Source organism: Artemia franciscana, chromosome 19 (genome assembly GCF_032884065.1).
Source record: "Artemia franciscana chromosome 19, ASM3288406v1, whole genome shotgun sequence".
Classification (NCBI taxonomy): Eukaryota; Metazoa; Arthropoda; class Branchiopoda; order Anostraca; family Artemiidae; genus Artemia; species Artemia franciscana.
Window position 1 is genome coordinate 33,934,942 of NC_088881.1, and position 24,965 is coordinate 33,959,906.

Genomic DNA, 24,965 nt, shown 5'->3' on the forward strand with positions numbered 1-24,965 from the left:
ATGAAAAATGAAGATGGGTCTGATCCAATCAAAAATTTTATATCTGTGTTTGTGCCAAATAAAAGCCCATTTTCCTTTTTCGAATTCTCAAGCAAATTTGGCTATTGGATAAATGTTCTTTGAATACTTGTCTTAATTTCCAGGTATTTTTCAAAGATAATAAATACGGATATGGCTTCATTAAGATAAACAAATCAATATCTTTTGTATACTTTTTCTGAAGTTCTGGATATTTTTGCGGAGTAATCGAAAGACACTTAAAAGATTCAATACTGATGACTGAAGCCAAGTTGGGTACTGAACGTACAGCGTGACGTCACGTTTACATTAAGTCATGGAAACAAACGAAACAGTAATATATAGGAATAATAAATATAGTAGGAATATAGTATATAGTATATATACTATATAGTATATATATAGTATATAATTAAGTCTAAGTTTTATAGTGTATAGTATATATGAAATATAGTAGGAATAATAATATAATAATAATAATAATAATAATAATAATAATATAGTAAAATATAGGCAACAAATTCGCAAACATCTTACCAATACAAAAAGATTTTTTATAAAATCTAGTCTGCAATGCTCTGCAATTCTCAACGTAATTCATACATATATTTGGCTTTACTTAACGAATGATAATATTTAACTTATCAATATAAATAGTAATAGCAAAGTCAAAAATATTTGATAAAAAAATAATATGAGAACTTTATAAAAGTAATAATATGTAAGCAATACATATTGCATATTTATATACGCAATTCTCAACGTAATTCATTCACAAATATGGCTTTATTTAGCAAATAAGATTGATAATATTTAACTTATTAATATCAATAAAAATAATATAATTTAATAATAATTTAATATTTAATGTTAATAGTAATTAATAAATAATAATATTTAACAAAAAAACAATATTAGATATGTAATAAAAGAAACAATATATTAATTTGTGAGCTTTTCAGAATCTTGCAATATTCGTCTTACTTTCTTTCTTCTCCATATTTAGGTAAATTTTTTTTTTATATATCTGCCCTTTTTTTTAGTTCCCTTTTTTTCTTTCCGCTTAATCTTTTCATGTAAAGACACCCCGGCATTAATAAACTATTCAATTTATATAGCCTGTAAGAGGTTTATATATTAAACTTAGAGATACAGGTAAAGTGGTATTGTAATCAGAGATTAAAAAAACTGAGATTAAAGAGATTAAGATTGAGATTAGAGAGATTAAGAGATTAAATATATTAATTTGTGAGCTTTTCAGAATTTTGCAATATTCGTCTTACTTTTCTTTCTTCTCCATATTTATGTAAAATTATTATATTTTTTTTTATATCTGCCCTTTTTTTTAGTTGACCTTTTTCCTTTCCACCTAATCTTTTCATGCTCTGCGATCCCGGCATTAATAAACTATTTTATTGTATAACCTATAAGAGGTGTATATATTAAACTTTGAGATGCAGGTAAAATGGTATTGTAATCAGATATTAAAAAAACTGAAACCACCAAACCCTTTACTCCTTCCCCTTACTGATAATCCGGACCTGATTATAAAGATGCGGGGCCCAATTGGATATTTTCCGCAGGGCCCTTTTCATATATTCAATATTGAAATAAACATACTTGTATAGTAATTTAAGAACGTAAAGTGGTTCAAGTATGTAGTGCAAAATCTCTCTAATATAGGACTATCCCGATTACATTAAATAAATTTGACATGAACTGTTACGGTTATCAGTTTCCTATATTACAAAGTATACCTGTACATTTATAAATCTGATTCAGCGATGTAAACTTAAAATAAATGTAATTTTATGTCCCCCCATTGTGAAATAGAATTTGCTTTATTATTAAAAAATAATAACGCTTTAAATAAAAAAAAACATTCATTTTGATGGTAGCGAAGGGCCCTTACAAATTCAGGGCCCGATTGGGCTCAATCACCTTTTATCTGGCCTTGTTGATAATACACACCCATGGTCAGGACAGGGCATCACAATCAGTCCCAATTTTACAAATTCTCAGAGTAATGTGTGGTTTCTATTCTCACAAAACGTCTCCAGCATGCAATTGCAATGAAGCCTATAATTTAGGGTAAATAATAGGGTCAATAAACCCTATTATAGGAATGCCTTATCTTCAATTTATCTAGCTTCAAGAAAAAAATTCCTTTGATTAGCCTCTGCTTTAATAAACTGATAAAAAAAAATGTGGTGAAAAAAAAAATTTAACTGAAAAAAAAATATAACTGATAAAAACTGATAAAAAATGTGGAAAGCGTTCCTGCTACAAAATCAAGAAAGACAAAGACAAGAAAGAAAGACAAAGACAAGAAAGAAAGACAAAGATAAGAAAGAAAGACAAAGATAGTATTCAAGAAATCAATTTACTATTCCTTATGTTTCATGTTCGTGAAGTATAGAGCTGCTCAGAGAGATTATGAAATTTCTCGATTTTGCGAGGACTTTTTATAAAAATTATCTAAGATAACCTTTCCGTTATTAAACCCCCTCCCTCCAAGAGAAATTCCGGCGTACATACCTGATTGCAACTACTAACATTGCTACAAACTCTTCGCAACACACAACCGTTTGAGGACAAAAACAAAATAAAGCTGTGTAGGTTTCTCGATGTCAGGAAGGGCCCTGTCGGGGGGCCCTGGGGAAGGTAAGATAGTTAATTGCAAAAAATATATATCACATGCCTAGAAGGACCGAATTCTCATTTCGGAGTCACAAAACCAAAAAAATAAGAAAAAGTCATAAAAATAGCACAGCAACTAAAGACCTGGCAAAACAATGCAAAAAAAAAAAATAAAACAAAAAGGCAAAGCTATCCATTAGTAAAAAAAAAGAGAATTAAGCGGCAAAATATCAGAAAGTTAATAAGGTAAAAACTAAAACAAAAATTAAAAGAGTGAGATAAAATTAGCGATGAAAAAGTTTAAAAGAGAACATATAAACAAGGGGGAGGGAACAAAAGAAAAAAAAAAACGTAAAACTTGGGTATCACCAGTACCAAAAAAAAAAAAAAGGAAAACTAGCGACTTATTTTATCAGTAATAAAGGGGACAAAAGTTTTTTCATACCTGGAGGTAAACCAACGAATGGGGGACAATACAGGAATGGGTTCGGAAACAGTACGTGGCAGGCGGTGTCTTGATGGGGACTGTCTTTTGGGGGCAATGTTTTCCGTGCAAAGGTTTACAAAGGTTTATTATTGCATTTTTTGCAAAACGGAGGCACAACTTTCTTCTCCTATGCTAAAGAGTTTCCAGCTTGGCCTTTTTTAGAAGGAGTGAGCATTGTACCTTAGCTCTTTTAAAAATTATTTGTAGGGTTCTTTTTTGAATGGATTCAATTTTTTTTTATTCGTCATGGGAGATGCCAGGATGCCAAACTGGATAAACATATTCCAGATGCGGGCGGAAAAAAGGAAGTAAAGATCCTTAAAGAATGGGATGGAGGGATGTTAAATTTATTCAAGAGCTTAAGGAGAGACATGGACGCATTAGCTCTATGGACAATATCTTTAACGTGGATATCCCATTTTAAATTAGAGGAAATTGTAAACCCAAGTAATTAAGTAAGTAAAGTAAGAAAGACACAGAAATATCTGGGGGGAAAGGGTTGAGGAAAAGGGGTGAGGTTTTAAGAAGCATATCGGCATATAGATATCGGCAATAGGTTATAGGGGTTTACTTTCACGTCTAAGATCGCAGCGTCATATTGATGATACTCATAGAATTGCTTACTAAGTTTCTGTAGCAGGTTTTCAACAACCGTTAGGTCATAGAAAAATTTCCATCTGTCGGGAAATTCCTTAGCGAGGCAATTTATCATAGCAGAAAAAGGGGGTGAACTAGGAGAGTACCTAGGGATAATCCATTGTGGACAGGGAGGGGACTGGAATAATGATTCTGATGACTACCTGTGATCTATTTGATAAAAAGGAGGCAACCAATTTAACCAGGAAAGAATCAATATTGAAATCATTACAAGTTTCTCAACTAAAATGTTGTGGTTAACAAGATCAAACGATTTTTATAAGTCAATAGAAATTAAACTTAGCCAGCAATTAGGTTTTTCGACTATTTCCCAATTGAGTCAATAAGAAAAACAAGGTAATGGAAATTAGAAGTGGATTTGATGTCCCCAAATTGTCACAGGTCAGTAAAAGGTAGGATTTTCTCCTTTAACCAATCTGCCATAAATCCTTTACTTAGTTTAGAGAATATAGGAGTGAGTGAAATAGGACGAACATCTTCAAAACCAGGTTTTCCGTTTTTCTTTTTCAAGGGGTTATGAAACCCTGTTTCCAAATTTGCGGATATTGGCCAGACTCAGTAATCTCATTGGAAATAACAGCCAAGGCCTTTGAGAGAAAGTCACTGAAAGCACTGATAAGAGGAAACGGGATATCCAAAGGGCAGACACTTGTTTTTAGTAGTTTCCCAATTCTACTTTCAATCTCAGACGGGGATATGGAGGGGAAAATAGGTGAGAAAACATCAGTAGGTAATTGACAAGACAATGCCGGAAGGCTCTGGACGATAGAAGCAAGGAATTTGTTAAGATTATTAGCAGTAATTTCTAGGGATTCAGGTAGGTTAAAATCAAGCTAGTCTAGACTTCTTCCACAAAACTTTTTTTGCCCCGGAATACCAATTTTTTGGTCTATTGGTTATCAATTGTTTGACCTTTTCCTTGGAGTAGGATCGGGCAGCTTTTCTTAGATTATTAGCTTCATCCAGTTTACCATTTCTGAATAGATTCATTTTTTTTTCTTATCAGCGCGTGAAAGGACACTTGAGTGGCACTCTCTAGAGTTTCTGGGCGCGGCTTCGTCCAATTCACTGTCACAATTGATGGTAGGATACTGATGTATCTTTTGTAAAGTAAGGAAAGGAAGGAAAAGTACGGAAAAGTAAAGTAAGGTAAGGTCAAGTAAGGAAAATTAAAAGTAAGGAAAGTCTAACTTTAAATTACCAAGCATATTGAAAATGAAATCTGACTGTTTAAATTAATTGAGTAGAAACTTAAAAACAAACATATATATCTTAAAATTAGTAAAAGTTTGGAATCCAATTTTTGATGAAAAATATCCCCATACACATTTATGCAGTTTTTGGTCACAGCGGGCGCCAGTTTGGAAAAATGAAGCATGGTTGAAAAATCAGCAAAAAAAGCTAAAAGCGCAAGGGCCCAAAACCGCTAAAGAGAGCGCAGATTTCCTTTGAAGGTGTACTTTGGGAATAAAGAGATTGTTATTGTTTGAATTTTTTACGCAGAAACAAAATTATTTATTTTCACTCTTCAATAAAAAAACCAAACAAAAAATCCAAAACAACAAACAACCAAAAGAAAAATTCAAAACAATGAACAGCCAAAAGAAAAATCCAAAACAACAAACAACCAAAAGAAAAAATCTAAAACAACAAACAACCAAAAGAATCAACTGAGAAAATCATATTTTTTCAGTATGATAACATCTAAGATACATTTTTAGATAAGGCATGAGATAAATTATTAAAACATATGATATCCCCAAGGTTAAGAAAATACACTTTTCTCTGATATATAAAAACTGTGGCGGTTCTGACCTCTCTTGCCCCCGTGACAAAATCTTGATAAGCCCCCCCCCCCTGACTCCCACAAAATTGTTAGGCCAAATATTAACAAAATTTTCATTTATTAACAAAATCATTTTTAATTTATTAATAAATTTATGTTTTAATTTTTCTTACTTTATTAATTAGATTATTCAACATTTATTAATTATTTTCAGCTAGTTATTCGAATTATTATTGTTGAATTTTCTAGTTTATTTTTATTTTACTAATTAATTATAATTTACTGATTATTCTCATTTATTAACTACCCCCTCTACTTTATTTTAATAAAAATAAAACTAAAAGAAAATTGCAAAATGATTATAACCATTAGATTATTTACTTGAAATTTTGCACCCCTGAAATCTCTGCACCTGGGGCAAGCGCCCCCTCTTTCCCTCTCCTGAAACCGTTGCTGCTCAATAAGGTGTATTTGTTACCTTGATTAGTGTTACATTTGAAACGGGCAATACTCGACTCTCTGTAGTAAAGCCTGATTTAGCAGTGATAGGAACATTTCTAGTGAAACGAACTACCGGTTCTGGATTCAAGTTGGTTGGAATTTTTTCCTGAAAACGCAAAATGGTTAAGAAAGACAAATAGCATATTTTAGATACTCTAGACAACATGACAAGAGAAAAAATTTGAAGAAATTACTGGAATAGATAGAGCAAATAAGAGGGAGAATATCGGTATAAATTTTTCGTCCTTAACTTAAAGTTTTTCAAAATCTAGAAAACTTTAAATAGCCAATAAATCGTTATTAAAGACCGGTATAATGATAGTCATAGTTTCAATAAAAAAGGGGGGAAAACATTTCTAGAATAAACAGAAAAATAGGCGACACAACCAATGGAATGGATTACTGGTCCAGTGGGAGGTGCGTGCCTCTCATAGGCCTCAGAAAACTTAATTTTACGCCCGTATCTTTTATTTCCAGTGAGCTTTCTGATAAAAATAGATGGAGAGGAGGGTGAAATTCTGACCTCCTCCTTTACCTCCCTTCAGCTGGAGATCTATAATTCACTAAACTTATAACATGGGATGGGGAAAGGGTAGTTTTACGGTAAGAATAGTTTTGAGGGCGGAGGAATTAGGGGGCGGATAGGCCATTCTGACTCTTAATAACCGTCGTTATTACATTAAAACAAGATGTAACTGTTAATGCTATCTTTGGTAACAAACGATTAGTAAAGAGTGAATCATGCTATTACCAACAAAAACTAAGACAAAAATAATTTCAATAATGCATTAAAACGTTGACATCTTGTGGTAATCCCAAATATATAAAATCCATCAGGTTTGAAATTACCGAGAAAGGCTGAAAGTCTGAAAAATTTGCATAATTTAAAAGAAAAAAAATACCTAAAAAAAAGATTTGGGATCTTGACATCAGATTTAGCATATAACTCCTGTTGAAGAAGTTACAGCACCCTACCTATAAAATCTATCTATATATATAAAAATAAGTTGTCTGTGTGTGTGTGTCGAGTGACGTCATGTTTGTGTGTCGATTGACGTCATGTTTGTCGACTGACGAAATTACAGACCGGGACATCGGGACACAAATGACGACTGGGACACCGGGAAATAGGGAATATAAATGGCGACCGGGACACTCAAAGAGAAAGCGACCGGGACACAAGGAATGTTCGGTTAGCAATCACCATCAACAAAGCACCGGGACACAAATGACGACCGGGACACAGGGAGTATAAATGACGACCAGGACACTCAAAGAGAAATTACAGACCAGGACACCGGAACACAAATGACGACCGGGACAAAAATGACGACCGGGACACCGGGACACACATGTTTGCCGACTGACGAAATTACGAACCGGGACATCGGGACACAAATGACGACCGGGACACCGGGACATAGGGAATATAAATGACGACCGGGACACTCAAAGAGAAAGCGTCCAGGACACAAGGAATGTTCGGTTAGCAATCACCATCAACAAAGCACCGGGACACAAATGACGACGGGGACACAGGGAGTATAAATGACGACTAGGACACTCAAAGAGAAATTACAGACCGGGACACCGGAACACAAATGACGACCGGGACAAAAATGACGACCGGGACATCGGGACACAGGGAATATAAATGACGACCGCGACACTCAAAGAGAAATTACAGACTGGGACACCGGGACACAAATGACGACCAGGACACAGGGAAGCAACAACAACGGGGACGCCGGGGGGCACAGGGGGATATATAAATGACAGCGGGGACACAGGGAATGTTCGATTAGCAATAACCATCAACAAAGCTCAAGGGCAATCATTAGAATAATGAGGTATAGATCTGAATACAGATTGTTTTTCCCATGGACAATTATATGTTGCATGTTCAAGAGTCGGTAAACCTGACAATCTATTTATATCCACAGACAATGGGACAGCCAAGAATGTTGTATATTCGCAAGTTTTACGTAGTTAAAAACATATATATATATATCTATCTATATTCACAGGTGGGACACAGGGACACAACTACAATGGCGCGTAACTAATATAGCGCGTAACGAATTACGCGCGCGGGGGGGCTTGGGGGGAGCGCGAAGCGCCCCCACCAACTAGGTGTTGGGGTGGCGCGAAGCGCCACCCTAACAGCTAGTATATCTATATATATAAAAATAAGTTGTCTGTGTGTGGATCTGTGGATCTGTGGATCAGGTGACGTCACACTAAATTATTTCACACTAATACAAAAGAAGAAAAAAACTAAAAAAGGTAAAAACTACAAAAAAAACTAAAAAGAAAAAAAAACTAAAAAAGCTAAAAAACTAAAAAAAAACTAAAAAAAGGTAAAAATCTAATAACTAAAAAAAAACTGAAAAAAAATAAAAAAAGGCAAAAACTACAAAAAAAATAAAAACTAATAAAAAAACTAAAAAACTAAAAAACTAAAAAAAACTAAAAAAAACTAAAAAAAGGTAAAAAACTAAAAAAAACTAAAAACTAAAAAAGAAAAAAACTAAAAAAAAGGAAAAAACTGAAAAATAAAAGAGAAAAAGAAAACTAAAAAAATATGAATAAATATATATAAAAATAAGTTGTTTGTGGGTTATGTCTGTCTGTCTGTCTGTCGAGTGACGTCGTGTTTGTCCGCATATGACGTCTGAATTATTTCACACTAATACAAAAGAAGAAAAAAAAACTAAAAAAGGTAAAAACTACAAAAAAAAACTAAAAAGAAAAAAAAAACTAAAAAAGCTAAAAAACTAAAAAAACTAAAAAAAGGTAAAAAACTAAAAACTAAAAAAAACTGAAAAAACTAAAAAAAGGCAAAAACTAAAAAAAACAACTAAAAACTAATAAAAAAACTAAAAAAGCTAAAAAACTAAAAAAACTAAAAAAACTAAAAAAAGGTAAAAAACAAAAAAAAACTAAAAACTAAAAAAGAAAAACTAAAACAAAGGAAAAAACTGAAAAATAAGAGAAAAAGAAAACTAAAAAAATATTAATAAATATAAAAAATATAAATATAAATATAATATAAATTAGCAATCAACAAAGCACCGAGACACAAATGACGACCGGGACACAGGGAGTATAAATGACGACCAGGACATAAGTAAAAAAAAAAACTAAAAAAACTAAAAAAATGGTAAAAACTACAAAAAAACTAAAAACTAATAAAAAAACTAAAAAATCTAAAAATCTAAATAAACTAAAAAAGAAAAAAAAGAAAAAAGGAAAAAAATAAAGGAGAAAAACAAAACTAAAAAACGAATGTATATACAGACCGGGACACCGGGATACAAATGACGACCGGGACACAGGGAATATAAATGACGACCGGGACACAGGGACACAACTACAATGGGGACGCCGGGGGGCACAGGGGGATATAAATGACGACCGGGACACCGGGACACAAGGAATATAAATGACGCCCGGGACACTCAAAGAGAAATCACAGACTGGAACACCGGGACAAAAATGACGACCGGGACACAGGGAATATAAATGACGACCGGGACACAGGGACATAACTACAAAGGGGACGCCGGGGTGCACAGGGGGATATATAAATGACGATGGCGACTCAGGGAATGGTCGATTAGCAATCACCATCAACAAAGCTCAAGGGCAATCATTAGAATCATGAGGTATAGATCTGAATACGGATTGTTTTCCCATGGACCATTATATGTTGCATGTTCAAGAGTCGGTAAACCTGAAAATCTATTTATATGCACAGACAATGGGACAGCAAAGAATGTTGTATATTCGCAAGTTTTACGTAGTTAAAAACATATATATATATATATATATATATATATATATATATATATATATATATATATATATATATATATATATATATATATATATATATATATATATATATATATATATATATATATATATATATATATATATATATATATATATATATATATATATATATATATATATATATATATATATCTATATTCACAGGTGGGACATAGGGACACAACTACAATGGCGCGTAACTAATATGGCGCGTAACGACTTACGCGCGCGGGGGGGCTTGGGGGGGCGCGAAGCGCCCCCACCAACTAGGTGTTGGGGTGGCGCGAAGCGCCACCCCAACAGCTAGTCTATATATATAAAAATAAGTTGTCTGTGTGTGGATCTGTGGATCAGGTGACGTCACACTAAATTATTTCACACTAATACAAAAGAAGAAAAAACTAAAAAAGGTAAAAACTACAAAAAAAACTAAAAAGAAAAAAAAACTAAAAAAGCTAAAAAACTAAAAAAAACTAAAAAAAGGTAAAAATCTAATAACTAAAAAAAAACTGAAAAAAATAAAAAAAGGCAAAAACTACAAAAAAAATAAAACTAATAAAAAAACTAAAAAAGCTAAAAAACTAAAAAAACTAAAAAAAACTAAAAAAAGGTAAAAAACTAAAAAAAACTAAAAACTAAAAAAGAAAAAAACTAAAAAAAAGGAAAAAACTGAAAAATAAAAGAGAAAAAGAAAACTAAAAAAATATGAATAAATATATATAAAAATAAGTTGTTTGTGGGTTATGTCTGTCTGTCTGTCTGTCGAGTGACGTCGTGTTTGTCCGCATATGACGTCTGAATTATTTCACACTAATACAAAAGAAGAAAAAAAACTAAAAAAGGTAAAAACTACAAAAAAAACTAAAAAGAAAAAAAACTAAAAAAGCTAAAAAACTAAAAAAACTAAAAAAAGGTAAAAAACTAAAAACTAAAAAAACTGAAAAAACTAAAAAAAGGCAAAAACTAAAAAAAAAACTAAAAACTAATAAAAAAACTAAAAAAGCTAAAACACTAAAAAAACTAAAAAATTAAAAAAAGGTAAAAAACAAAAAAAAACTAAAAACTAAAAAAGAAAGAACTAAAAAAAAGGAAAAAACTGAAAAATAAGAGAAAAAGAAAACTAAAAAAATATTAATAAATATAAAAAATATAAATATAAATATAATGTAAATTAGCAATCAACAAAGCACCGAGACACAAATGACGACCGGGACACAGGGAGTATAAATGACGACCAGGACATAAGTAAAAAAAAAAACTAAAAAAACAAAAAAAATGGTAAAAACTACAAAAAAACTAAAAACTAATAAAAAAACTAAAAAATCTAAAAATCTAAATAAACTAAAAAAGAAAAAAAAGAAAAAAGGAAAAAAATAAAGGAGAAAAACAAAACTAAAAAACGAATGTATATACAGACCGGGACACCGGGATACAAATGACGACCGGGACACAGGGAATATAAATGACGACCGGGACACAGGGACACAACTACAATGGGGACGCCGGGGGGCACAGGGGGATATAAATGACAACCGGGACACCGGGACACAAGGAATATAAATGACGCCCGGGACACTCAAAGAGAAATCAGACTGGAACACCGGGACACAAATGACGACCGGGACACAGGGAATATAAATGACGACCGGGACACAGGGACATAACTACAAGGGGGACGCCGGGGTGCACAGGGGGATATATAAATGACGATGGCGACTCAGGGAATGGTCGATTAGCAATCACCATCAACAAAGCTCAAGGGCAATCATTAGAATCATGAGGTATAGATCTGAATACGGATTGTTTTCCCATGGACCATTATATGTTGCATGTTCAAGAGTCGGTAAACCTGAAAATCTATTTATATGCACAGACAATGGGACAGCAAAGAATGTTGTATATTCGCAAGTTTTACGTAGTTAAAAACATATATATATATATATATATATATATATATATATATATATATATATATATATATATATATATATATATATATATATATATATATATATATATATATATATATATCTATATTCACAGGTGGGACATAGGGACACAACTACAATGGCGCGTAACTAATATGGCGCGTAACGACTTACGCGCGCGGGGGGGCTTGGGGGGGGCGCGAAGCGCCCCCACCAACTAGGTGTTGGGGTGGCGCGAAGCGCCACCCCAACAGCTAGTATATATATAAAAATAAGTTGTTTGTCTGTCTATCGACTGACGTCATTATAAGGATTGAGCTGTATGTCGTCATGAAGTTAGTTGTCGTCATGTTTGTTATGACGATGCTTAGGATATGACGTCATTATAAATATTTAAGAAAATTGTTCAAAGACAAATTTTTAATTGTAAGAAGATCGTTGAAAGAGAATTGTTTAATTGTAAAATGACTGAAGAACCTAAAATGGCAACAGCCGAGGAAGCTGCTCAAAGAGTCTATGTCAGAAGACTTGCGGCTGATAGAGAAAGTAAGGAAAAAAAGCGTGCCGAGGAATCACAAGAACAGCAAGAAAACGGGCTTGCGGCTGATAGAGAAAGTAAGAAAAGAAAGCGTGCCGAGGAATCACAACAACAGCGTGAAATTAGGCTTGCGTCTCAAAGAGAAATCACCAAAAAAAACGTGCCGAGGAATCACAAGAGCAGCCTGAAAATTATCGCCTGGCATTCAGGTACAGTCCAGTCGATGATTATAGCTTGAGTAGATGTGTTCAAATCGGGACAATGTCTGAAATTTGTCCCTATTGCAAGGCCTTGAAGTTCAATGGTGAAACAATGGGAATGTTTTGCGCCTCAGGAAAATTTAAAATTCATCTACTGGCTGCACCACCAGACCCATTGAAGACTTTGCTTACTGGAACTACGTCAGGATCTAAGCGTTTTTTTTATCACAGATCAGAAACTATAACTCATGTTTCCAAATGACGTCGTTTGGTGCCCAAATCGAAAATCCAGATCAATTTATGCCTACTTTCAAAGTAAAAGGGCAAATTTATCATGAAGCAGAGTCCCTTCTACCATTCTCAGGCGAGAATCATAAATTTTTACAACTGTACTTCATCAGTGATAGAAATTCTGAATTGAATGCACGTTGCGAAATTTCTCCCGACGTTGAAAGGACAATCGTTTCCCAATTGCAACATCTTTTCCACAAAAATAATACTTTAGTGTGTCTGTTCAAAACAGCCATCGATTTGATGCCTACTGATACGCATAAAATTGTTATTTCCGCTGACAAAACGCCTCCTGGCCAACATGTGCGTTGATACAATGCTCCAACTATCGACGAAGTGGCAATCGTTATGGTCGGTGATCAGTTACCTCGAGATATTAATCTTCATAAGCGAAACGCTCAGTTGGTAAGAATTGCTGAAACTCATCGATGCTACGATGCCCTACAATATCCTATCATTTTTTGGGATGGAGCCGACGGCTATCACTTTAATATTAAATTGATAAATCCAGCCACTAACAAAGAAATGAATAAGAAATACAGCGCAATGCATTATTATTCCTATAGACGAATGATTAGGCAGGATGAAGACAATTATATTTTAAAATGCCGTCAATTGTTTCACCAATACATCGTTGATGTGTATGCAAAAATTGAATCAGAACGTTTGCTATTTATCCGTCTGAATCAGACCAAGCTCCGCTCTGAACAATACATTCATTTGCGAGATGCAGTTGTAAATGACGGTAATACCACAAACGTTGGAAGATTAACGATTTTACCTTCGTCATATGCTGACAGTCCCCGTCATATGCATGAATATGCTCAAGATGCTATTGCGTATGTTCGTCTCTATGGTCGTCCAGATTTATTTATTACATTTACATGTTATCAATCTTGGGAGACATGACATTACGGCCCGTGTCTTCCGGCAAAACTTGAAATCACTGATAAACTACATAGTAAAACTTAAAGTGTTTGGGTCAGTGCGATGCTGGATGTACTCAGTGGAATGGCAAAAACGAGGATTACCACACGCACACATACTAATCTGGCTACATTATAAAATTACTTCTAATGAAATTGATGATGTGATTTCCGCTGAAATACATGGACCTTCCGGTGCACTGAACGAAAAATCACCATGCATGGCCAAAGGAAGGTGCACAAAGCAATATCCTCGACTTCTAGTACCCAACACAATTACTGGCAATGATGGTTACCCACAATATAGATGAAGATCTACTGAAGATGGCGGTAAAACAGCAATAATAAAGAAGCGTAACGGTACCACCATCGAAGTAGATAACCAGTGGGTTGTTCCATATTCTCCTTTATTATCAAAAACATTTAATGCACACATAAACGTTGAATACTGTAACTCCGTAAAGGCAATCAAATACATATGTAAATACGTCAACAAAGGCAGTGACATGGCAGTTTTTGGCTTGCAGTCCGAAATCAGTGATTTCGACGAAATCGTACAATATCAGGCTGAAAGATACATAAGCAGTAATGAAGCTGTTTGGCGAATTCTTTCATTTCCGATACATGAACGTAGTCCAGCTGTTGTTCACTTAGCGGTACATTTACAAAATGGTCAACGTGTTTATTTTTCGGAATCCAACGTGCAACAAAGAGCCCTGAATCCACCTGATACAACGTTAACTGTTTTCTTTAAGTTATGAAAAAATGATTCTTTTGCAAAAAAAACTACTGTATACTGAAGTGCCTTCATATTACACGTGGAATACTAAAAATAAAGTATTTGAACGTCGAAAACAGGGTAAGTCAGTCGACGGCCAACCTACCATCTTCAAAGATACCACAATAAGAAGACTCTACACCGTTCATCCCAATCAACATGAATGCTTCTTTCTACGCCAGCTTTTGGTGAATGTACCCGGTCCGATGTCCTTTGAGTATTTGAGAACTGTAAACGGTACTATACATGACACTTACCGTAGTGCATGCCAAGCTCTGAATGTACTGGAGAATGACCAACACTGGGATAGCTGCATCAATGACGCGTGCAAAACGTTAAACTCCAAGTCAAATTCGTGCATTGTTTGGAATCATACTAACAACTTGCTCTCCTTCAGCTCCTACAGAGTTATGGGAAAAACATAAATCGAAAATGTCCGAAGATATACTCCATCGAAAACGGTTAGAGACGTCAGATATGACTTTTGATTTTACATCAGAAATTTATAACTACACTTTAGTTATTATTGAAGATTTATATATATATATAGATTTGTGCGTATGTATGGCAAACAAACCTCTTCGGGATTTGGGAATGCCTTCACGTAATCGTACCGTTGCTATTTCGACATGTGTAAATTGGATCGTGAAGAAAGTTACAGCACGAGTGATCTATTGTCGTATTTACAAAATAACATTTTTAAGTTAACGTCGGAGCAAAAAGACATTTATGATACGATAATGCATTGTGTCGATAACAACGTTGGAGAAATTTTCTTTTTGGATGCGCCAGGAGGTACTGGTAAAACGCTTGTGATAAAACTGATTCTGGCATCAATTCGATCAAAAAATGATATAGCGTTGACAATTGCGTCGTCCGGAATAGCCGCAACGTTGCTGCCTGGTGGAAGAACTGCTTATTCTGCTTTGAAATTGCCGCTGAATTTGCATTCTACAGAAACTCCCACGTGCAATATTTCCAAATCATCTGGGATGGGTAAAGTATTGCAGCAATGCAAACTTATTATTTGGGACGAGTGCACAATGGCACACAAAATATCGCTCGAGGCTCTGGATTAATCTTTGAAAGATTTGCGAGGGAATTCGAAACCCTTTGGTAGCACATTAATATTGCTTGCGGGAGATTTCAGGCAAACATTACCTATAATACCTAGATCAACCCCTGCAGACGAAATGAATGCTTGCCTGAAAAATTATAATTTATGGGCACACGTAAAGACATTAAAATTAACTACAAATATGCGAGTCCGATTGCAAAACGATGACTCTGGTCAGACATTTTCAGATCAATTGCTGGCAATTGGAAACGGAAAGCTCCCAGTAGACTCAATTTCAGGACGTATACAACTACCTGCTGAATTCTGTAATTTAGTGACGTCCAAAAATGAATTGATTGAAAAAGTATTTCCGAATATTCTAACCAATTATAAAAATAATAAATGGCTAAGTGAACGAGCGATTCTTGCACCCAAAAATATAGACGTCCATGAAATCAACAATATTGTTTTGACCAAGATTCGAGACCAGGCAGTCCTTTACAAGTCAGTCGACACAGTTGTGGAACCAAATGAAGCGGTTAATTATCCATCTGAATTTTTAAATTCCCTGGATCTGCCAGGGTTTCCACCACACGTGCTACAACTAAAAATAGGCGTACCAATAATATTGTTACGAAACTTAAACCCTCCAAAGCTTTGCAAAGCTTTGCGCGGGGGGGGGGGGGCTTGGGGGGCGCGAAGCGCCACCCCAACAGCTAGTAAGTAATAAAAGATATTGCGTCACACCCAAGGGGCTTTTCCTGCCTGTCTGAGGCGTAAAACAAAAGTTTTGGCCCAAAAACGGACAAACTTTTGGGGTGAAATTTTATACAAATAAAGCGAAACCAAAATATAGGAAAACGACAAAAATACATAAAATAAGACAGCATGAAATAATAATAAAGTCAGTCTTTCACTAATAATAATAAAAGTCCAAATATTTCGACTTCATGGTCGGAAATTTTATCAAAGGGGAAAAGAGCTAAATTAAGCAAACCACATAAATAAAGGGAATAAAAAACGATACAAAATAAAATGTTAATGATGGTAAAAACTATTATATTGGACATTATTAAGAAGTGAGATTTTATCGGCTTTTTTTCCGTTGATAAAAGCTTCCGGATATGAAGCCGAAATATTCGGGTTTTTATTCTTATTGGTGAAAAAAGACTTGTTGTTATCTCCCATTGTCTTATTTGAATTATTAAATACCTATTGATATCTAACTATTCACAGTTATTTATTTAAGTAAAATACTTAATTTACGTAAGTACTAGGAGACGTTATAGTCCGTAATACAACAAACCTTGGTAATATTAGTACAACAGCAGTAACAGTACTACTATTAATTAAATCGTAGTAGTAGTAGTAGTATAGTAGTAGTAGTAGTAGTAGTAGTAGTAGTGGTAGTATACATATAGTACCTTTTGGTTGGTTCAATATCCCCGTTAATATGTACTGAAAGTTTCAACTTTATACTCTAAGCGGTTCCCCAAATATAGCTGCTACGGTCTTTAATAACCCATATCCACATAGTGTGTTTCAATTTAGTTCGCTATTCTCTTCAACATTCCCTGAAAGTTTCACTGTAATACCCTTAGCTTCAGTAGTACTGGCAGTGGCCGTCGTAGTAGTCGGTGTAGAAGTAGCAGTCGTAGAAGTAGTAGCAGTGGAAGTAGTGGCGTTAGTAGTTGTAGTAGTATACACATTTTGCATTTTGTCTAGTTCAACCCCACTAACCATATCCTAAAACTTTCAACTTTACACCCTATACTTATTCCTGAGATACTACTGATAAGCCCTTTTGATAACCTGCTTGTACAGAGTTATTTATGTTTAGTTCAACATCCCCCTAAACATTCCCTGAAAATTTAAACTTCCTACCCTTAGCCTCAGTAGTAGCAGTCGCATCGGTCCAAATAGTAGCAATAATGGTAACAAGCACATTGTGCTTTTTAGCCAGTTCAACATCCCCCTGAACATGCCTTCGGTCAATCGATCATCCCTCTCATTATTCCCTTAAAGTTCCAACTTCATACCCATAGTCATTCTTGAGATTCCCCTTTTCACAACCAGTATGCCCATAGAATGTTTCGGTTTAGTTAAACTTTTACCCTCAACATTCTCTGCAAGCTTCACTTGAATCCACTTGGTCTCCTTGAACACCAAAGGTCAAACAAGCCCTCTTTCCCAGAAAAAAAATTAGTAAATATAAACAACAGGCAAATTGCTTAAATCGCAGCTCCTGCTCCGAGGGCTGTGGGGTGTTGACATCCCCGATATCCCCAAAGACATAATTACTGGATATTTTAATTTATGCTTAACAGAATGACTATCTTTAAATTTTTATTGGATGTGTTTGCAGAATTAATGGGCTTGGGAAGGAGGCAGCTTGCCCTCCAATTTCTTTTGACTTTAAAAAGAGCACTAGAACTTTTCATTTCCCATTGAATGAGCTCCTTTAGAAGTTTCGATGATAGCACTACGCTTGCTAGGATATTGCTTATATGCCCTTTTGTGAACCTGCATGCATATAGTTTTTTCGTTTAATGAAAACTTCCCTTCAACATTCACTAAAGATTTCGACCTTAACGTTATTAGTCAAAGCAATCGTAGTAGTTGTATTGAGAGTCTATACATAGTGCCTTCTGGTTATTTCAAAACCCGCCACAACATACCTTGAAAGGTCCAACTTAAAATGTAAGCTATTTTTGAGATATTGCTGTTTCAACCTTTTGACAATCGACAGGCTCATCGTCCGGTTTGATCAGTTATACGTCCGCCAAAATATTTCTTGGAAGCGTCACCTTAATACCCTTAGCATGCGCACAAACAATAGTTGTAGTAGAAGTTGCATTAGTAGTCGTATGAAAATAGCATCTTTGGTTTTCTTTAACATCCCCCTCAATACACACCGAAGGTTTAAAGCTTCACCCTTTTGATAACCTGCATAGGCTACACAGGGCTTGTTGTTGATTCAATTTAACTTCTCCCCTCAAAATACCCTCACCTTCATACCCTTAGGCATAGTTGTAACATATTGCCTTTTGGTCATGGCCAGTTGAACATCCTCCTCATCAAGCCCTGGAAGTTTCACCTTAATACAATTGGAAGTTGCTGTGACATTGCCGATATGCCCTTTTGATAACCTGTATATTCTTAGTTTTAATTTAGTTCAACCTCCCCTTCAGCACTTCCCGAAATTTGTATCTTCATACTCTTAGTCCTGGAATTAGTTACAATAGAAGCAGTCGCGGTAAAAGTAGCAGTGACGATAGTATTAGCAATAGTGTGCATATATAGCCTTCTGACCTTTAGATATTGCCCTTTAGGCATTCCATTCTTGAGATATGTCCTTTTGGCAATTTGCACGCGTATACTGTGTTTTGATTTAGTTTAAATTTTCCTTCAATATTCTCTCAAATTTTCATCTTCATAAGCTTAAAAGTACTTGTATCATAGTAATAGTGGTAGTAGTAGGACCAGTGGTAGTAGGGTAAAAATATTACCCTTTTGGTGAATTTATTATTTTTCTCATCATTTCTTGAGAGTTCCAAATTAATATACTCAGTCATTCCTGACTTACACCATTTTGAGAGGCCTATGATCATAATGTGTTTTGATCTAGTTCAACACCCCTGAACATTCTCTGAAAGATTCACCTGCATACCCTTCGTCTTTTCCGAAGCTAAAGGTCAAACATGTCCAACTTTCTTAAAAACAATACTATATGTAAACAATGGGCGAATTGCATATCTTACAGTCCTTGTCCTAAGGGCTGTGGTGTTGACATCCCAAAAAACATAGCTACTAGACTTTTCACCAATGCTGAACGAAATGGCTATCTCAAAATTTTGACTGAACATGTCCCAGGAAATAGTGGGCGTGGGGAGGGGGGCTGGCTACCCTCCAATCACTTTTGACTCTTAAAAACGATAGTAGAACTTTCAATTTCAAATCAAATGAGCTCCATTCGAAGTTTCTACGATAACTCCTTGTATACGAAGTGCCTTGGTCGGGAAAAAAGAAATAATACATTGTGCCTGCTTTGTGCCCATTGTACCAACATTGTGCATACAAAAAAAAAAACAACAAATAATACATTGTGTCCACTTCGCTCTTTACTTAGGCAGTGCCATTGCACTGCCTATGATGCACACTATAAAAAATTACGTTTTTCGGAATACCAGTTTCTATTGACAAAGGTTACTCATACCTTATGATGTGACAAAATAATATAGTTTATTTTACCCGTTCTAGGCATGTTATGCGTAAAAAATTCACTACTACGCACAAACTGGAAACAAAATCATGTGACTCAGCACCTGTTGGGATAAAGGATGCCAAAATCCTGTCAAACTCAATTGATTTACATTTTAGCATCAACATTTTCTAGAAAACTAAACAATTACGTTCTAACTCATCTATTACAACAATCCTAACACCTTCAAGTCAAAAAGTCTCGGCACCTGTCGAATAAGATATGTCAAGGTTCGGACAAATCCTACCAATTTATTTACGAACATATTTAAAATGAAAATTGACAGCTATATGAAAATTTTTAAAAGGAGGAACTATAATTGTCCTTCCCCTACATTTTTTCCAGCCCATGATTTTAAAAATAGCCCTTTTTTGGGATAGAAATTGAAAAAGTTAAATAAATTACATCCTCCCCAGATTTTGAAGAATACTTTTTTTTTACCTTCATTAAAAAATAAGAGAGAGGTTGAGATGCCTAGAGCATGTTTTGTGGATGAAAGATGACAAATTGCCGAAGATTGTCCTTTTCGGCCAACCGTATAGGGCTAAACAGAAAACAGGTCTTCCATGGTTGGGGTGAGAGAATGTCATAAAGAAAGATTAAAGGGCAATAAAGACCTCCTGGGAGGGTGTAAAGAGGGAAGCTTTGAATATACTGGGATGGAAGAGGAGCGTGCGTAACTGCGTTGGCTTCAGGCGGCTTGGTGCTGGGGTGAGTGGTTAATAGTAGTAGTACTAAAAAGTGGAGATTTTTGTGGAAGATCTGAATTCCCGAAAATGTATCTCATGAGCCTATTTTTCAAATTGTTGCAAGAGAACCTTCATATAAATTTGAAGAGGGTATCAATTTACCCACGTAACCGCACTTCATTTAGAGAATATGTTTAGACTCTCTAAACTCTGGTGATAAGCGGACTGTACCTTTATGATAAGACATGGAATTATATTCACGTTTTTAACTCCACAGAGTGTGAGAATCATATACCTCGACCCACATCCTAGCTCAATCGTACCCTAAATCCAAACTTAATCAACTGAAGAAATTTTATCAAGTTGAAGAATATTTTCGGCTACTACCATGCAAGAAATGCCCGGATTCTGTCTAACCCTACACGTGTGTTTCTTCAACCTGTGTCCTAAACCTAGACGCATTAATTTATAATATACTGAAATAATGCTGCCTATATACGTCATTGTAAATAATAAGTAGGCCTGTACATGCTAAATATGTATATAAATGGAACATGGTATATGTATACAAACATAAATAATAAATGTATATTCAGCAACATATATACATAGTGTTAATGCACAAAATTTCACTCATGAGACACAACATTATGAAAATTTCGGGGGGATGACAACTTCTTTGGTTTGATATACACCGCAAAATAATGGGCAATGACTCTCCTTAAAAACGAGCCAAGACCTGATTTGTTACAATGCAAGCGTGAAATAAAGTGTGGTCCCTCTATTTCCTGTGGTATCCTTCCTGATGTCCCTCCCATGGCCCCTCCATCCCGCTCATCAACTTCTCTTATCCTTCATTGCAAAGATTTACGCTCTCTGCGATTGGAGGATAAACAATGAACCTTTACTTTTAAACCCACATTCTTTCCTACGGTAACATAAGAGTTCCTCGTAGGTTCCCATTGTAGCAAACCTTCCCCTGGGAACAAGCAACACCTTGATCTGATTTCCTAGCTTATACAATTACGAGGATTTATTTATTTAGTCCCCTAAACGACGGTATATAAGCTGTTTCAGGAGCCCGGGTCGGTTTACTCATGGATTGTCATTTATAAGGTAGGAATCTAGTAAGTTTAGAAACCACCAGCTTTTTAGGTTTTAATACCACTACCAGGGTAAACCGACAATAGACTAATAGGGTATCTAATCCTAGTTCTCCAACCACCTAAAGGCTGCTTTAACCAAAAAATATAAAAGAAATACAGATCTCACCCTTGTTAACATTATTAATTGTTTTAACAAAGCCCTCCTGTTTACCTAAAATGATCGCTTTTACCATTCAGCCTCCCTCCAATGTAATTCCGATGTAATGTAAGAGGCTGTATAGAAAGATCAACTAACCTCCCCCTACAACCATTGTATAGCTTTCACTTTTCTCGTAAAAGATGCATGGAGATAAATTTCTAGGGTTTGTCAGAATTTTAGTATTTCTTGTTTGATAGGTACGAAATACTTTAGTTCTTCTCTTGTTCACGTTGATAAAGGCTTCCGGACATGAAACCAAAATATTCGGAATTTTATTATTATTGACAAAAAAGAGACTTTTGTTGTTTTCCACTGCCTTATTTCAAATACTTTACTTGTTTTTAAATGTTGCCTTGGGCGTAAAATTCTTTTGTTTTCATTTATTTTTCGCAACAAAATTACAAAAGAAGGTATTTTCCAATGAAGATACCAAAAAAGGGTATTTTTCTAGGTGGGATATTTTTTTTACGCCACTGCCCTTTTTCTTCCACGCCACCAAGGTTTCCCAAGGGGATCGAAACAGTTGACACGATTAAAACCGGTCGCTTAGGTCTAAGCATCTATGATGATTTGATTTCAACTGTTAGATGCGTGGTGGCCACATGGCAGCTCACGTATTTCAATAGCGTTTCTACATTATTTGCCTTCGATTCAGGCAAAATAATCTATAATCCTGGCTAAATTACAAGTAGAATAGATACCAAAAGAAAATAGGATACCCAATACAAGTGAAAATTTGATACTAGAATGTGGACGTGATTGGAATTCAAAAGAACCTGCGCCATTGATAGTAAATCATCATTCAGATGAACTAGAATAATACTACTGCTATTAACTACTAACTGCAGTACCAAGCCGCCGAGGCCAACATATCTATTTCATACATATCTCCATCCCAATCTATTTAAAACCTACCTCTTTATGTAAATTCTCAAGAAGTTCGAATTTCCCTTTAATCCTTCCTTACGATCTTCTCCCGCCCAGTTCCAGGATAACCTAAGTTTGTTTGGTCCTAGATGTTAACCGAAAAGGACAATCTATGAACTAGGACAGATTTAAAATAAGCTGAAACTGAACTTAGTAGAAGCGGAAAAAGGAGTTAGAACTGCATTTAAAAAAATTCTTGTTACCTCTTAGAAAAATCAGTAATCAATCTTAGGTCACATGTAAGTCTATATTTATAATGAAAAAGAATATATAATGAATAAAAAAAGGACAAATGTTTTTTATATTTATGATTAATTTTTTTTGAATTTTTTTTTTTTTTTTATTTATTTTTTACTTTTTTTATATTTCTTATATATTGCAATAAAATATCTTTATATTTTATATATGAAAAATAAAATGAAAATAGAATAAACAAAACAAAGGAAAAGTAGTTTTTTAAAATATAGAATTGAATAATGAGCTTCAAGAATTTTCAGGGTAACGCCAGATGGTAACGCCAGGGTGACGCTGTTATTATTTTACTGAAAAAGAGCTTGTGTTTTGTCTGTCTTCTATAATCTCTGCTTTCTGTGGAGCATTGAAGCACAAAGTCACTACCACTGTATGTTAGTGATTCTAGCTAGGAGGTTCTGTGGTGAACCAGTACATTCCTCTTCATCTGTAACCTAGGGTTCGATCCCCGCTGTCACAGAGACAATGCAAGGATCTTTGTAGTCAAGAAACAATGAACGAACGAAAAAAAAATGAAATTTAAAATGGTTACGAAATAATACGTACTGGATAGGGGTTATATCTGAATGTTCTGACGTTTCTCGGTGTATCAAAGGCACTGACACAGGATTTCTTTGGGTTTTGAGAATTCCATCCAACAACGGGTCTTATGGTCCTTTGGGCTTCTGGAATCGTTGAAGCTTCAGGGGTATAAGACTGTAAATATAAAATATAAAAATTTAAAATAAAAAAACAAAACCCAACTTCCTCTGTGACAGGTTATTCTACACTAATACATCGAAACTCGAAAATAACTTAAAAGAGAAAGTGCACACCATTATTTCAAAATTATTGCAAATACAATAGTAGTTATTGTATAAACGTGACAATACAAAAAAATTATTAATAAAAAACGAAAATCTACAAATCTGCCTTCACAAGTGGTTAGTCTGTCGTGCTTACACAAGACACCAACTTTGATATTGTCATCTTCATCTTTCTATTACACTGATCCATATTTTTACAATATCAGTTTGTACATTAATTATTTTATTTATAAATTAAATATAATAAAGTAATAAAACATAATTATATTATTTTAATTGATTATATTTATTGTTTACTTATTTATAAATGTATTATAATATTGAATCAGAATGTGAAAAGCTTTCAAATAAAGTGGTTACAAGAGGTGACAGGCAAAGTCCCACAAAAGAGGTCAATGAGGGGGAAAAAGGTAAAGAAGACGGCATTAGAACCTTAAAGTCCAAACTGGTAGTGCGTATCTCTTTTTCAAGGCCCTACAGCCACGAAGCGCAATGGGGGGTTGGGACCAGCCATCCTGTACTTTCGCACACCCTTCCTGCTTACCTTCCCCAGATTTCTCCAGGTATCCACTTGGAGCTGGGTCGACTCTGACGGAGCTTACAGAGTCAGGCCACTGACCCCCGTCCCAAACCAAATAACCAGCCACACTGGGAATCGAGCAAGGGCCCTTCGGACAAAGGATTCCCAACCGAGCGCGCCAGCCCCTTAGCTAGGACAACAAGTGAGGGAAGGGGGGATGGCATAAAATAAAGTATGGAAATCATTTTGCCTAAATAGTATTTTATAGAATTTATTTTGTTAGGATCAAGACCGCGTCCAGGGGGGGGGGCTCAGGGTTTGATCCCCAGCCTCGTCTCCCTGAAATTTTGTCTAACTCGTAAAAACGTAACAAAAATGCACTGAAACAAATTTTGATGCGTTTTGTAAAATTTGCAAGATTTTTTTCTGTAATTGTATACTGGTCTTGAGATGGTATAGGGGTCATCAGCCCAACTCATGTTAATTTATGCTCGTTTTGAGTTTACCTCGGCTATTTATTGTAATTTCTGTTTGTTTTGAGTTTCATATATTTATTGATAG

The 24,965-nt window shown here is 34.9% G+C and overlaps 1 protein-coding gene across 1 annotated transcript in view; it reads right to left on the reverse strand.

Annotated features, from left to right (window-relative positions):
- Positions 1-24,965, reverse strand: part of LOC136039595 (uncharacterized) — a 210,282-nt gene that overhangs the window by 25,994 nt on the left and 159,323 nt on the right. Inside the window, exons 14-15 of the mRNA XM_065723457.1 lie at positions 23,625-23,774; positions 6,067-6,195 (exon numbers count right to left, since the gene is read on the reverse strand). Of these exons, the coding sequence (XP_065579529.1) occupies positions 6,067-6,195; positions 23,625-23,774 (279 nt within the window). The remainder of the gene's footprint in view (positions 1-6,066; positions 6,196-23,624; positions 23,775-24,965) is intronic.